General features: G+C 34.8%; 1 protein-coding gene across 3 annotated transcripts in view; it reads right to left on the minus strand.

Annotated features, from left to right (window-relative positions):
• Window positions 1–17,848, minus strand: part of Epha3 (Eph receptor A3) — a 335,491-nt gene that overhangs the window by 17,054 nt on the left and 300,589 nt on the right. For all 3 annotated transcript variants that reach the window (XM_087575967.1, XM_087575968.1, NM_031564.2), the window contains exons 14-15: window positions 8,091–8,240; window positions 6,159–6,352 (exon numbers count right to left, since the gene is read on the minus strand). In XM_087575967.1, the coding sequence (XP_087432093.1) occupies window positions 6,159–6,352; window positions 8,091–8,240 (344 nt within the window). The remainder of the gene's footprint in view (window positions 1–6,158; window positions 6,353–8,090; window positions 8,241–17,848) is intronic.

Consider the following 17,848-nt stretch of genomic DNA (forward strand, 5'->3'; position numbering starts at 1 on the left):
TTGTAGTATTGAGTGTTATTGAGTGACTACATAGCCCCCAATATAAGCAGCCTAAACACTTCCCCAAGTGCCACCAAACAAAGGAATATTCAACAGAAGCTTTTGACCATTTCAGTATCTTGGCACTTGTAGAATTTAACTTGGTTATTTTGCAGATTCTAACTGCAGCATTTAGAGTCTTCCCCCATGATATTTGGACACTATAGTGCAATGGACAAGTCTCTGAAAATTAGAGACTTCCAAGTTGGAATTGGGAGAGCTTACTGTCAGTCTATTAGAACCAAATACCCCCTCTGTAGAGTCTCATGGTAATCCACAGCATTACTTTGCTAGAGTTAAATTTTGTTAGAAAAATGAAAAAGGGAAGTATTGGTGATAAGTACTACAGTCAATAAGTTTGAGGTATTTCTACTAAATGTATAACTGTGGTTGCTATGCTGTGCATCTGTAAAGACTACTCTAAACAGGGTTTAGCTTTCATGTTTTCCTCTGTGCTGTCGTGGACCTTCAGCTTCTGACGACACCCAGTTTTACTGTGTAGTGAATGCTCATTTGCCTGTGCCTTATCTATCTGTCTTACTCTTTTCTCTTCCTCTCTGCCAAGGAGAGTACAGGCCTCACAGTGCTTCAAATGTAAAACCCAAAAGTACTTGTTAATATGTTTCATCACTCTATATATTTCATTTGCTACCAGTTCCTCAATAAGCCTTGTTTGGTAGACATTGAAATTGTTTTCTATGTCCTTTTTTTGGCTTTGTTTGCTTCTAGTCTTTCGAAGGAATGGCTGTCAGCACCACACTATCGCATACCTTTTCCATACAGATAGAAATTCATCTCTCTATACATAATATTTAATGTTTATTATCACTCAAAATAATTTATTAAAGTCCTCACTCATAATCTTTATAATTTTTTTTAAATCCTATATTACAGTAGAACTGTTATATGCCATGAAATTGAACTCATCCACTGTGGCTTTATGTGGTTTGTTTATCTCCATGGAATTACTCGGTCTATAAAGTTTAATGTTTATAAAATTTTATATACAATACAAATTAATTTCTTATATCCAACTTTTAGAGGATTACAAAACTAAAATTAAAGTCACATCACTTCATGACTCCTGAATACCTTGTATTTTCCTTCAGTATGTACATATTTGCTGAGGCACGTAGAGATTCTGAACATCTTTTTCTCCATACCCAAATGTAAGCAAGGAGTGGAGGTTGGAATATGCTATCTATATAACTACCTTGGAATTTGTCATAGTGTTACATGAAGTTGCTTTTTAACTAAGATTGTATAGCATCAGTCTGTAGTACTATCAACACACTAAGATCATCCATGTCTTTTCCCACTTGCTCTAATTTTAAGGAAATAAATCAGTTACTTGAAATTAAGTATACTATAAAATTAAATACAACTTCTCTTCTTACTACTCCTTGATCACTCCTTTTTTTCTAGAGAAAGCTTGGTCCTGGATAATCCTAACCATCACTTTACAGCTTATGTGGGTCATGGACCCAGAGCAGTGATGCTCACAAAGACACAGAAAATAGAGAGATTCTGTTGTGAGTCAATTCAAATAAAGTGATAGTTTTAAAAAATTCACCCAAAACTCCAGAATGAAAAGAATGCTTCAAAAAATAATGGTATTGGATTATAATCATATAACCAAAAAACTCTTGCAACAAATACAAGATTCAGTAGCTGATTCCTTAAGGACAGAAAGATGCCAAAGAAAACCTGTGACTGAGGACAGCAGAAGGAACTGGAAAAATTAATGAGGCTGGCAAGTTGTTAAAGTGAAAGTGCCCAACCATCAAGTTAAAAATGGTCTCTCCCTCCTCACAATCACCTTCCCTTCAGAAAACAGCTATGTAAAGCAAATCATGTAACTTCTCTGCTTTAATGGATTCCTTATGCACTTACAAATCAATCCAAAGCCTTCATGATGGCCTCATAGCCTTAAGTGATCTGGCTTCTGTTTTCATCTTGAGGCTATGACAGAATCATCTCTCCCCCTCTCCCACCCATCTGCCCACACCTCCAAATTCTTTCTCATCTTAGGATATCTTCAATTTACTTATCCTGTGCATATCCTACTGAGAGAGATAGAGAGATAGAGAGATAGAGAGAGAGAGAGAGAGAGAGAGAGAGAGAGAGAATGAGAATATGTGTCCCAGAGGAGGGAAACTGTTGACTTTAAGGTAATGCATCTCTACCCTGTAGATCATTGCTCAAATACAAGTTCTTCATTGGTTAATTTTCAAAAACTTTATTTTCTACATAGCTATATAGTTATTTCATCCTATTGTTTGTACTGTCTGCAGCATACTGTCCATCACATGTAGCATAATTGTCAATATGGTCAGTACCATCTGTCTTTCTCAGTTTTCAGAAGCTTCATCATTTCTATTATACAGAAGGTAGGAATATCATACACACTCACAAAAATTAGTGAATGAATGAAAAATGTCACTGGGGTTGGTAAGGCTTTTTGAACCCCTCAAATGAATCTGGCAATTCTTCTGAGTTATAAAGAGAATACCAAGTTGGCTATAAACAACTGGTTAATGTTATATTTGTTTTGATAAGGCAATTATGAGTGTGATGTGGCTAGATGCCTTGTACAGGGAAAATCAGAAGGGCAACTTAGTTGAACAGTCAGTATAGTATTCTAATTTGAAGGAGAACATGACTCTAAAAAGACAGGCTGAAGGTGACTCCTAAGCCCCACTCAGCAAATGAATAGTTATCGGTGGATGTATTCACCTCAGCTTAGCTAGAAATAGCAGGAGACATGAGCTGGCAAATGGGAGGACAGAGAAGGATGATTGATTCAAGATAAAATATGAAGATATCTTGAAACCAGTGCCTGGAAAGTTGTGGTTTGAGAAATGCTGGTAAAGCAGGGATATAGTGATGCAAAAATATCTGACAATACAGTTCATAGTGAATGCAGCATCTAAGTTTCACCTGGTGAGGAAAAAACATTATCAAATATCCAGGTTCTAGTATTCTTGCATAAAGATTCAGAATCAGATATATTTTGTCAATTTCCCTGGAGACACTTCTCATAATAAAATCTGAGAAATAATATCATGATATAATTTTATGGCAGAGGTTACATATACATGAAATTGTAGATATATACAGAAGAGACAGAGGCAGGAGGTAGGAAAAAGAGAGAAGCATTTGCTCAAGACAGTCAGAGTGACACTTCCTCTAGAAATGACTAGAAACAATGAAATGGGTAAAAGCAGGTGTCAGCAAATTTCATTGTTCTGCCAAAATTATCCAGAGTACATAACCATGTTAAGAATTTTCAATCAACAATATTTTATGGACACTGGTTGAAAAGCAAAGGGAGAAATGAGTCCATTTGATTTGACAAAACAAAACAAAACAAAACAAAACAACAATGACTTTCAAACTGTATAAAATTTCATTTAAGGAAAAGAATATTGAAATCCTTGAGTGGTGTTAAGGTGGTTAATAATGACTTATATGGACTGGCCTCCTAAGATAAATGCCTTTATAACAGTAAATAAGCATAAAATTTAATAAACTAAATCCAATGGTCCTTTATAAAAAAATCTACATTTTCCCAGAATTAAATGTTTTGTGACTAAATCTTTATAAATTATTCAGGTAGTTAATGCCATAGTAGAAATATATCACATATAGAAAAAGTCAGTTTAGAGCATCTGTTAAACGTTGGATATTCTGTGATCTGATATAAGACAATTTCATCCACAAAATTGAGGCTAAATATCCAAGACCCTTTAGCATTATTTAGTTTCATGTTGATAAGATCATCCAGTGGAAGGTTTAAATGCCTTCGGATGAAAAAAGAGAGTTGAAAAGCTGTTTGCCTTGCTATAGTTACTACTGAGCAGAGATCAAAAGAAATGGCTTCAAGGTGTAAAATGAGGACCATATGCCCTGCTTAGGACAGGTCTGTAATCCAGTCAGTCGTTAAACTGTCAGGTGGATTTTCACAGAGTCTCCATTATCTCTCCCCCTGTGAAGTTTGGAACAGAGATGAATCTTTATAGAATAAGTTATGGTAAATTTGGTCTAAAGATAGTCAATAAATTCTATTGTAGTGACCCCCCAAATGTTTTATGAAACTAATAAATCATTATTCTCATGTAATGACATTAAAGGCTTAATTTAGATTTACATATTTTTAAAAAAAGTAAATTATACAAATTTTGATCATGTTTGCTCACTATACTTAACTCAGAAGGACTGTACTATAAAATCTGAACTCTAAACAATATTTAAGAAAATATAAATTAGAAACTTCACTACATCAGTCTTAGAAATAGCATTTAAATATGGGCATCAAGGCAAAGGAGACAAGTAAAAGGAAAGCTAGTATTATTACATCAAATTAAAACGTTCTATACAGCAAGGGAATCATTAACAGGTATGAAAAAGGAAGCCCAAACGTGGAGAAATTGTTAAAGACAGTACATCCATAAAGACCATGCATACAGTAGTAAATTACTGTCCACAGCTTATAAGAGAGTCATACAACTCACAAGGAGAAAACAAACACCCCCCAAATAATAAAGCACAGACATGAGGCTTGTACACATGTCTTAGCCAGAGAGACCTGAAGGAAGTTATGATTGACATGTGAAAACATTCACCTATCACTGCGACATGCAAGACAAAACTAATATAACATTGCCTTCCACCTGGTAGAATGGGCATAGTTAAAAACGTGATAGATGCTAAGGGTTGTTGATGAGGTGGATAAAAAATATTGTCGGTGTGTATGTAAATTCATATAAGATAAAACTTCTTTAAACTTTAAAAGTAGAGTTAAAATGTTGCCATGTACAAAATTTTGGATGAATACCCAAACCATGTAAAATACCAATAATGGCAGCAATAAATGATTAAAAGTATATCTCATGCATGTTCTTATTATATGTTTATATACACATATCAGTATATATACATGATATGGGTGAATTTAGAGGGCATTATTTTAAGTAAAATGATTTACATGTAAATAAAGATCTGTTTATGAACCCACAAGTGAGATCCAAAACATGTCCAACACAGATAGAATAGAATTTACCCTGAGTCAGAGTTCAGGAAAATTGGAAGAGTGTCTTCAAAAGAAACACCTTGTATTATAAGATAAAAAAGCAGTGTAGACTTAATACACATCATGATGATTGCAGAAAATAGACTATATAATAAGGATGTCAGCCTAGAATGACATTAAGATACTTCATTGTAAAGTTAATTACTGATCTGAAAGTTAAGTTAAGGCTTATTTTGTTTAATCATGCTAATCACCTTACAATATATGTGTTTACAGAGCTTGAATGTGATATATATATATATATATACATATATATATATATATTCATTTCCCCTTTGGTCTTATTTTTTTAATGTCCTAATTTGTGCATGTATATTAAATGTTAATATTTTCTTCATTTTAGGTTTAAAGAAGATTATTTTTTATTTCTTAAAGTATTACATCAAATATTCACATAAAATTTGGTCAGAACACATAATTAATCAAGCCTCTTATGATCTTTATATACACACATACACATAGATAGACACACATCCCACATATACACACTAAGCACATCCTTACCAGCTGACTGATCTTTTTTTAATGTTTTTGTGTGTGCATGTGTGTGTGCACATGCGCACATGTGTGTGCACGTGTATGTTTGTGTGTTTTAAGGGTCTCCTGTAACTCAGGCTGTCTTGATCTCACTATTTGTCTGAGAATGTCCTTGGATTCCTCCACTTCAAGAGTGCTGAACGTACAGGCATGCACCAAAAGATGGGGCTCAATTTTTGGAAGCTAGCTGTAAGCAAATAAATTATCCACTTCCCTTTCCTTAAACAATAGGGAGTAAAATAAGCTATGTGTCTAGCCTTCCTATTTTATAGACATAAGCTTGGAAGATGAGGACATTTCTAGCCAAGAATCATATTAATGTATTCATTATTATTCTACCATGACATGAGAATTCTTCCCCAAGTTAAGGGAAGACAAGCAAACTTAGTTTTTCCAGTTCTGAGAACTACAATTTCTGAGAACACAGATCAAGAGCAAGCAGGAAGCATGCATTGGGAAGGGAGTGCAGCATGTAAATCCAATATGTCACCTTGCAGCCGCGCTAGTGATGATCTTCAGACTGCCTGGATTCCGGATGAGCTTGTCCAGAATGCTGACGATCTGCTCAAACTTGGGTCTGTTGTTCCTGTCTTTCTGCCAGCAGTCCAACATCAACTGATACAGGGCAGCTGGGCAGTCCATGGGAGGTGGCAGGCGATAGCCCTCATCCACGGCCTTAATTACCTATGAAAGAGGCAGCATTTCCGGGGAAGACATGAGACTCATTGGACTTTTCCATCCCCCTGATAGGAGTGTTATAATGTTGTTTAAGATATTAAGATACTAGCTGCATGTATATACATAACAAATTATAAATGTCTGAAAATATTATATAAAGGTTAAGTAAGAGAAAGAAGTGTGTGCATATCTTCTGCAAACCAAGTTAAAAATAAAGGTTCTATAGGATAGGAAAATTTGTTGCTACTAAGAAATGATTACTAAGAGCAGGGCAGTGGTGGCATAGACCTTTAATTCCAGCATTTTGGAGACAGAGGAAGATGGATCTCTGTGAGTCTGAGGCCAGCCTGTTTTCCTGGGTTACACAGGGAATCCTTGTCACAAAAGACCAAAAAAAAAGAAAAAGAAAAAGATTATTTTATTATAGAAGTTATTATAAAAGTCTTGTATTGGTTCATGTAAAAGAATTCATGTAAATTCATGTAAAGAATTCATGTAAAGAATTCATGAAACAGCCATACCATACTTGAGAACTTTAGAACCACAGAAATTCTCTTTGGTAAACTCCTATGGGCAGTGCATCATTGTTTTAAAACACATGGAACAGTAATTTTAAAAGTTTAATATAAATCAGAAACATCTGGAAGAGTCCTTAATGTACAAAGTTCTTTCCTCTTATTGCTGAATTTCTGAATCATCCACCTGGGAAAAAATCCTGAGAATTTTTATTCCTAACAAGTTCCTAGATCACGTGAAGGTTGCGGGGCCAGGTACTGTGCTTATAGATGCTTTGATAAACCGTGAATTTGGGGACAATATGTGGAAAACTTAGTCTCATTTTCCTACCTTTATTGTATATAAAGACATTAAGTTCATTTGAGGAAGTACGAAAATATCTATATATCAATATAGTAGAGGCAATCTCATAATCTATGACTGGGAAATGGCTATCATCTTCTTAGCTTGCCTTCTTGCTTTTATGTAGGGTTCTTGCTTAAAATCTCTGAGAAGCATAAAGAGATTTGCCAATCACATGAGCTATTAGTATCTTTCTTACTAATAGTAGCAACATTTAATAAATGTCAACACAATTTTATTTAAATCCTCATACTCATAGTTACAACAAAATGTTAATCTCCTCAAGCCAGACTCTTCATTTATTTTGTGATTAAAGTCATGTGCAAGCCTCATACATTATTAGAAACAACATGTTAGAGATTAAGTTTGTCTTTGTGAAATACTAAAATTAATTAAGAAAGCACTGGAACAGTTATAAAAGTAGAGTCAAGAAAAGATGCCAGACATATTCTTATTAATGTTAAGTAGAAACCAATTTTTGGCAGAAACATTGCAAATATTCCAGGATGCATACACACACACACACACACACACACACACACACACACACACACACACACACACACGTGCGCTTGCGCGCACCACACATACACACACGCATGCACCACACATACACACACACCTAAACAAACATTATTTTATTGCATTCTTGTTTGAAATATTCCTTTTGTTACATTTTTAAATCCCTGTTTGAGAGAAAGAATTAAAGCTGTAAAAATAATTCAATTAATTCCCTTGAAAGATGTGGGAATAGCTGTATTCATCTAAGTATTTAGCTTTGATGTCACCAAGTAGGCGCCACCCGGCTTCATTATGCTCCACTTCCTTGCACAGCTTGAACTTTTAATCTCAACCCATTACTCATAAACTAAAAACATACACTTACATCCTGATTGGACATCTCCCAATACGGCCTTTCTCCGTAAGACATCACTTCCCAGAGTACAATCCCGTAACTCCATACATCGCTGGCTGATGTGAACTTGCGGTAGGCAATTGCTTCTGGTGATGTCCACCTTATTGGTATCTTTCCTCCCTTTGGATATAAAAATGAGTAATTCCAATGAATAAGTACACAATGTACTCTGAAATCAAACAATTTTTTCAGGGTATCTGCTTTGAAGGAGAATATAGGCTTCTACCAAAAATTATCTTAATTTTATCTTAATTCAATTTTCACATTTAGTTTGCATTTAGTCAATTTACTTAACTGAATTTTTTTTGACAATTTCATACATGAATAAAGTGAGCTGTGGTTGGGGGAACCTCCTGCTTTCTCACATCTTCTCTTCAATTCTACTGACCTTCCTTCTCCCTATAATACTGTTTCAAACACCCATATTCCTTTTCTTTGGAGATTCTTTGAGTTTAGCAAAGATGATGTTTGTAACCATAGGTTTGTAACTATGCACAGAAGCCTGGTGAGCAACATATTTTACACACAGCTCAAGATAATAACTACTCTTCTCATAAAAGCTATCATTAACCAATACTTTAGCAGAGTGGTAGTCAGGTCCAACAGATATTTTCTAAGCCTTTGTTGGAAAACTTACCTTTAGAACAAAATTTATCCCTAAAAATATCAGAACACTGAAATCATAATAAAGCAAAATTATAAATCAAATGTTAACGCTGTTTTTAAAAGATATCAACTCTGGCATATTAAATAGTCATAGTGTCATGGAATCTACAACTTGAGGAAATCTTTTGGAATTCAAAGCTTTCAACAAATCAAACTTCATTGATTTATTAAGAAATCTTAGTTCAGAAAAAAATATGATGGAAGCTTGTTATTCCTTAAAATTTCTGTCATTGGGTAGTAGAACGGCATACTAAAAGATGATGGGTCTGGTCCTAGCAGAGTGATGCCTAAGCCTTCAAACCTTTCATCACATCCAACTCCTTCCAGTTAGGAGACAAGTGAACACACCATTAACAATATATGCAGTCACTAGCTGAGGAAATAGTGCAAAACTCACTATTGAATAGAAAGCACCAATCAAATTTAGCAATTTTGCTGCCATTGCCAACGAAATCAGACTTACAACGTTTTTAATCTCCCCTGTTCCACATGAGGCAGCATCAAGTCACTGTGGCTTTAAATGAAGACAGAAGAAACTGGCATTGAACATATCTAATTAAAAGCATAGACTGCAGAAGAGAATTAAACCCAATAAAATGAATGTGGAATTAAAAGGGAAAAAATGAGTATATCACCACAAATTGTTCAATTCCATTCTGGTCGATTCAAACGTTTTGTTCATTACCAGTGCAAAGATGTAGTGCTAGTATAATGAGCTAGTAAAATGTCCACTGTCATAAATTAAAAAAAAATATAGTGTTTCCAAACTATAATCTGAAATCACAAGCCCATGAAAGCTGAATATGTAGTAAAAGCAAAGGTTATGAGCATAGCACACGTGCGTCTCGGCCGACCACACAGAATTGTTGCTTATATTCAGATTCATTGTCTTGGCAAGAGATCAGGCATCCGAGAATTGCTTGTTTATCTTAGTTGAATCCTATTTTCCTAAATTAATGCTGCCTTAACTTCACACTGTTGTCTTTTTCTTGGGGGATATTCTTAACACTTTCTCTGACTGCCCTGTCTTTCCACCATTTTGAAGCAAATAGCGTACTGTATTACTAGTCTCTGCATTAAGCCATGCAGAACATCTCCCATCTTCATCTATCTGCAGCCCATCACCTACGGCCAACCATTCGCCTTCATTCTTCCACTCCACAACCTCAATCCCTTCTTGGTAACCATCATTCCATATTAATTCTATGAGATGAGTTTTAGTCCAACGCATAGAAATCACTTAGCATAGCACTGCTGAGGCCCATCATTATTGTTACAAATAATAGGATTCTATTCTTTTTAGAGTAGAATATCCTACTTATAATCATGCTGTTTTCTTTCCTCCTACATTCTGGACAGACCTACATTTGGTGATACTGGAGAACATGGCTGTCTTTCTACTCTTATTCTTTATGCATGTGGGAGAACACGAGAGCCAGGTTCCAGAAAGGGTTCCTATCAACATTACAGACCAGATGTTTCCAGACTCGGGGACCCTGAATTCTGAGATGACTTTATTCCCTCTGTGTGTAAATGATATCAGTAATTATGACAACCCAAAGTAGCTATAGACAGTATCAAAAGTCCACGGGGAAAGGGCTTGTCCCTGTGGGAAAGCTGCTACTTCAAAGAATACATGACAATTCTCCACCCAGGGTCACAGGGTCAGGGCTTTTATAGGACCTGGTTGCACTCCCTGTTCCTCATGCTCATTGTTTCTTGAGATACTTTTGCTCTTGTCCTAGGATTTAGCTTTATTATGAAAGTCAATAGTTTAAATCTCAAGAGCTAATTTATTGGTTTACTTCTTGCACCTGTTGCTCTTTTTGTAATTAATTAATTTATTTTTTATTTTACTTATGTTGGTGATCTGCCTCCATATTTGTCTGTGTGAAGGTGTCAGATCTGCTGTGACTGAAACTACAGACAATTGTGAACTGCCATGTGGGTGATGGAAATTGAACCCAGGCCCTTTGGAAGAGCAACCAGTTTGCTTATACTCTGAGCCTCACAAGAGTAATATAATATGTAAATGTTGATAACATATCCTTTGTAGAAGTTCTCATTTCAATCGTTCTTCCTTTCTTTTTTAAAAAATAATTTGAGTATCATTTTCCTTCTCAGTTGGAGTTTACTGGTGGGCAAGCATTTCTTCAAGAGGCCCCAAGGCTGGAGAGCAGTGTTGTCATCTGCCGTCTGCATGGCATGTTCAAGACATGCGGGTAAAGAAAGGAGTACTGAGAAGCCTTCACCGTACCATAATGTGTGGTGGAGTGTTCTGTCTTTTGGCTGAATAATTGTTGTGTAGAATTGAACATACAGAAGACAGTATCAATACATGTTGGTTATTTGTTTTTACAAATAATTAATTCAGAAGCTTATAAATCATCCTGCTCATGATGGGGAACCTAAAACCTCTTCCTTCCTCATCATCCACATCAACAGTTCATCTAAGATTTTACGGTTTCTATTTTTTATTTCCTTTTGAATTTACATATGTGAGAAATATGCTTAACTTGTTTTATAATAACTGCCAAATAGCTATTAAATATAAAAGATTTCAATGAAGTATGTAAAAAATTGGATTTGATGAGACTGTGTGCTGCTTTGATTTATTCCTGAGAACAAAATTTTATTGCAGCTTTTTTGATAAACCTAAACTTGGAACTCATTTCATAATTTGTGTTTTTTTGGTGAAATACCGAGTATCCAGAGTGTTTTACAAGAACAACTAATTATACAAATAATTTATGATGGTGCATTCTCCATGTTGTAGTAGGTTTTTAAATTTATTATTTATTTAAATGTTTTCTGTATTTTCATTTAAACTCCTGGTATATGCACGCATTTGAGGTAAGTATCCACTTGCGTAGAGCAATTCCAGAATTGCAGCATATGGAGTATATCTTAAATCTTAACCAAATGGAACTCCACTTTAAAGTCAGCAGAATCTAAAGTTAACGCTTGTTCACCATGTTTGAAGTATCAAACCTACAGTCATGCCTAACCAGCATCTGTCTATGTGCAACTTTACAAATTGGGAGTTCCAGGGAATATTCAGTTATTTGTCCCACTTGAATATTTTATTTTAGTAGAAATAATAAGTGTTGCTTTCTGGGAGCAGTTTTGATCCTCCTGTTAAATTTTTTGCCAAGTTTGTTGTCATTTCGGCAGCAATTTTGCCATATAAAAACGTAGGGACATGGGTGACATAAAACTTAACTATATTCTTCTCTTCATCTTCTCTAAAAACCTAAAATCTTGAATATCATATAAAACTCAACTCTTCAGCTTTCAAATTTCTGTACTCAATCTACATGAACAGCAAGGATGCTGACATTCACTGTGACAATTATGTAGAGGTCTTTAAGAGAGATTAACTTCTTACTAAACCCCAGGTCTACTTGATCATGTATTTTTGTCTTCCTTCTATACAGCATATAGAAAAATTTAAAGAGATGGATAAAGATTTTCGAAAACAGGTGTTAGGGGCCCTATGAAACAGTGCTTACCTGTCATTTTCCAGTATTAAACAAGAGTTTTAAACCTTTTTCGAGTCTCTAATATCCCATATAGTGAACTGTTCTTGAAAAATTCCAAAAGTCAGAACTCTGAGAATTCAGAATTTAAAATTGATAGTTCCCATACCAGTGGTTTCTATCTTCCTAATGCTTTACCCTTAAAAACAGTTCTTCACATTGTGGTGACCCCCCCCCTCCAGCCACCATAAAATTATTTCATTGCTATCTCATCACAGGAATTTTGCTATTCTTATGAATCTTAATGTAAATGTCTAATTTACAGGATATTTGATATGTGACTCCTTGTGAAATGGTCAGTCGATTCTTGAAGGTGTCATAACCCACAGGTTGATAACATCTGCATAAGACATGATGGTGTTTTTCTCTAGGAGCTTACTTGATGCCTTGCTGAATGTGGGTGACCTCAGCTTTAACTTCTAAAGAGAAGAACACTGGCTGAATGCCTGGGTGTTAAGACATAATATTTTATATTGATTATTTTAGTCTCTGTAAAAATAATTTCCTGTTGATAAGCACTGTTCCAAGAATTCTCGTTTCCTCTCTCTTGCCTGTGAGCTCTGTCAGAGTGTATTTCAAGTAGCAAAGAATTTAGGAGGGTTAATCTGAGTAAACCCAGAGTGATTGAGCATTGACTGTGGAGACAAATATTAGCCTCTCAGGTTGAAAGCAGAACTACACTGATAAATCACATTGCTGAAGGTCTCAGCCTCTATCTGCTTCACTCACTGAAGTAGACAAGGAACACTCCAAGAGGAAGCAACTCCCAGAAGATATATCTATTCTGATCGTAGTAGCTCCTTCCTAACGGTTACTGAGGGATAGTTTCAGCAGATGTTGTCTGCCATGAAAGATAAGAGACAGATGGCTCTTTAAGAAGCAGAAGCCTACCCTTGAACTCTTGAGAATTTTTTTCAATTTTATGTAAAACAATTAAGAATTTATTAATAAGCAGAAGAACGCCCATGTTCAAATAATTCTAAAAATGCCAAAACACACAACTCAAATGAGTAAGATTTATGTCCCTTCCAGCTGTTCGCACAATAAGTTAGGTCATACGAGGGGAAGCTCATACCTGTACTACAGCACACATCCTGAAGATGATGGCTAATGTGAGCTACTGTGGCTCCGGTTCTTTCCAAAATTCAGTAAATGTCAGATTCTGTATTAAGTTGTTTTAAAGTATCTTCCAAGATTATTTTAAATTAAATGAACTAGGTGTATAAAATGTTTATGTAAAAATTATTAACTGCTGAGCCCTCTCTCTAGCCCCCAAATTCGTCTTTGAAAAGGAGCACATGGCACTGCACTACTGTGCAGTGATACAAACAAGGGGAGCTTGTTCTCTGTTTCAAAATGGAAATAAGCAAATTAATTGAACTAAGCAAGACACAACAAGACGAGCATGTGTAATCACACTCATGTATGGAATTGCAAAAATATTGTTCTTATAAAAGTGAGTAGATTAGGGACTGTCAAAGACCTGGACAAAAAGGGAAAACGATAGGGAAGGTCAGGAGAGATTAATCACCAAATACCAAATTATTATTAGATTGGAGCAAGAAGTTCTGGCATGCTGCTGCACAGAACAGATACTTTCAATAAAAAACTATATATTATACACTTTTTAAAACAAGCATAGATAATATTAAATGTCTTCACCTTAAGGAAATAACAAATCTTTGAGGAAGCAGATTTATTAAACATTTGGTTCAAATATTACATATGTATGCCTGTGTTGAAGCTTACATTGTATCCCATTGAAATATATATTTTTAGTGTTTTATATAACATCTATAATTTATTTTAAAAGTTACATAAAATAATTTAAAATTATTAGGAATTTTTTTGCAATTTTGATGCCAAAGTATGCCAAAGATGCAACATTATAAATCCAAAAAGTCATATGCAATATTGCAGAAATGGTGTATGTTCATAGTAAGATAATACTAGTAATACCAAATCATTCTAATAATTAAAAATATAATATAGCTTGAAGACTCACATAGGTAATATTAGCAATTGTGAAATAACAAAGATGAACCAATAGCATTAGTTTGCAAATCCCCAGAGAGTCTTCTAATGATCTAATGATTTTGTGATTAACAGAGAGAGAGAAAGGTGAGGGGAGGGCATGGCATCAGTTCCCCTGTATATGTACACTTAGTGAGTCACTGAGCCAAATGTAAAGTAATTCCAGACATAATGTTAGCAAAACAATGGTTCTGACACCATAGTGGGTGGAGTTCATGCAGTACTGACTAACATCTTTTTTGGGTAATAGAGACAGAATGATTTACAGCTGGGCATGGTGTCTTTATGCCTACAGTAACAGAATTCAGGTGACTGAAGTAAGAAGATACAAATTTTCTTCTCACCTGAGCTACATAGCACATTTTATATGTTTATTTATTATATTTTCTATTATTTAGAACAATTTTTAAATGTAAATATATTTTGATTATATTTTCCCCTCTCCCAATCTCCTCCTCCCTACCTATCCAACTATTTTCTCAAAAAAACAAAAATTCAATACAACAAACCTTTTCAAAACTAAGAAAACAAAATAAAACCACATCCCTAAAGAAAACAAAACCCCAAACTTTATAACCAAAAAAAACCCATAAAATAATTATATGTTGGTCAACTTTTCCTGATCATGAGACATGTCCTGGATTGGTTTATATCTCCATTTTCACTCTCTTGGATAAAACTGGCCTTTGTCCTCTCCCATGAGGTGTAAGTGACAGTTCAGTTGTTAGCATAACCACACTTCTGCTAGAGGATGATTACACAAAGAACTCAAGAAACTAAACATCAAAAACCCTAATAGCCAAATTAAAATCTGGGGTAGAGATATAAACAGGTTTATTAAATTTGAAGACTGCATGCAGCAGAATTCAGAAAGATCCACACTTATTAACTGTGTAAACCTAAAATCCAAATATCAAAGACATCACCATAACACCAGATACACAGAACCTGATAGAAAATAAATAGGTTAGGATATAACCTTTAACTAAGTGGCACTGGAAAAGACTTTCTGAACAGAATACTGTTAATATGGGTACTAAGGTTAATATTTAATAATTAGCAAATCATAAAACTGAAAAGATTCTTCATGGCAAAGACACCATTGTTCAGACAAAGTGGTAGCCTACAGAATAGGAAAAGATTGTTACTAACTATACATTCCATAAAGGGTTACTATCCAAAATATACAATGGACTTAAAACATTGGACACCAAGAGAAAAATCACAAACTTAAAAATGGGCTACAAATCTAAATAGTGAGTTCTTAAAGGAGGGAGCACAGACAATTGAGATACATTTAAAGAAATGTTTAGCAGCCTTAGCCAACAGGAAATGCAAATTAAAACTACTTTGAAATTTCACCTAGCATCTGTCAGAATATCTAAGATCAATAACAAGTGATATCTCAAGCTCCTGAGGACACTACACATTGCTGGTAGGAGCACAAATTCATACAGCTGCTATGAAACCAGTGCAGTGGTTCCTCAGTAAGAGGGACATCGATATCACTAAAGATCCTATCTAAAGGATGCTTTGTCCTATCACAAAGACATTTGCTCAACAGTGATCATTGCTCCCCTCTTCAGAACAGCCAGTGACTGGAAACAAGCTAGATGTTCCTTAACAGGAGACAGGGTAATAAAAATGTGATAATTTATACAGTGAATTATTACTCAGCTGTTAAAAATTGACACCCAAAAAGATGTGGTCCCTGAACTAGAAAATGGAGAAAAAGAAAGAAAAACAGTGAGCTCTTCCCTTCATGGAACTGCTCTTACTGCAATTGATCCCCCCACCCCACCCCCACCTCTGATCTGAGTTACAGTGAGTACAAATGCATGAGATGAGATCTTGGCTCTGCTCACTTCTAGACTCTCAGTCTCAAGAACTGTGTCTGGAACACAGAAACCACTAACTTACTGCCCAAATCTGTGAATTGGTGAATCATACATGTCACCAATGACAGTCCCTACAGGGGACTGTAGATAAAATATTTAAACACATAACCATAAAGCTTCCATGTTTAATGTTCCACTTCAAAATTACAGTTTTGATTTTCCATCATGTATATATGGATAGATTTATTTTTCCCAGGCTGAAATGATCATGCTAGCCATCTGTGTAAAATGTACATTGAGAACGTCCACGGTGACTTATTTACTTTTGATTCCACAGTGGTAACTGAAGTCAATATATAATTTAGACTAGGTAGAAGTAAGTGGCTTTGTTTTGTGAAGTTGTATACAAGACTTGTCATGCCTAATTAGAGAGTGGGGAGTAGTGTGGCATTGGTTTTATTTATTTAGTTATAATATTTATTGTTAGCATATAAAGAACATGCTTAGATAATTTGTTCTTAGATTTTTTTATTCATGTATCAATGGAATATGGCTAATATTATTAATCTCCATAACATAATGTCACTTTTGATGTTATCAGTTTTCAGTTGAGAACCATTCAAGTATGAAGACTTAGGATTTCATAATTTTAATTGGAAATACTATGAACAAAACAAGACCATTAAGTTCTTTAGTATTAGCCATCATTTTTACTAATTCGAGATATGAAGTTAGATAATATAATGTTATCCACCATATTAGTGGAAACACTTCAGTAAAATCACAAATATAAAATCTATACAACATAAAATTTCCTTTATGGCCAAAGATCTGATCCTCTAAACCAAGCTTGGATTTTATTGGTTATGCTCAGTACAAATCATCATAATGAAGTAAAGACAAAATGATGTAACATTGGAAGACACATCCAAGAGAAAGTCAACTGGTTTTTTTCTAGTTTCTCAACATAGTCCATGAAACAATTATTAAGATTGCAAAAAGGCATAAGTTGCCTGACTACCTGACATATAGACAACATAAAAGTCTGCCCTTAGTCAAGTTGGGACAATGTATATAACAGCAGATCCACAACTGGTATATTGCAATTATGAGTTCTATATCAACATGATACTATGAATGTTAATTGACACAGATGTATGTAAACATGCTAATATATATGCAATCCTACACTTAAAATTTTATATAAAACAAAATACTGACGCAAAATTCTAGCTACATGACTCTTTTATTAAATATTTTTTTAAATTTTGTGCTTTCATGTATGTATATATTTGTGTATAGTAGGCATATGTTTAAGTGTGTGTAGAGAAACAGACAGACAGACAGACAGAGAGACAGAGAGAGACAGAGACAGAGACAGACAGACAGAAACAGAGAAAGAGAGAGAAACAGAAGATACAGAACCTGTACCATTGACTTCCCATGTGTGTGGATGTCAGAGTACAATTTACACTACTAGGTTCTTGCCTGTCAACATGGTTAATTTAAAATAAATTAAATGGCAGTACAGCTCAAAACAAAAGAGACAGGGAACATGTCATAATCATACTTTGAAAGTGACATGTTGAAAAAAAAGTTGAAATTCTTTGGTTGTTTATTGCGCGACAACAGAATTTCTTTGGGATTTATA

This window comes from Rattus norvegicus, chromosome 11 (assembly GCF_021556685.1).
Source record: "Rattus norvegicus strain SHRSP/BbbUtx chromosome 11, alternate assembly SHRSP_T2T, whole genome shotgun sequence".
Classification (NCBI taxonomy): domain Eukaryota; kingdom Metazoa; phylum Chordata; class Mammalia; order Rodentia; family Muridae; genus Rattus; species Rattus norvegicus.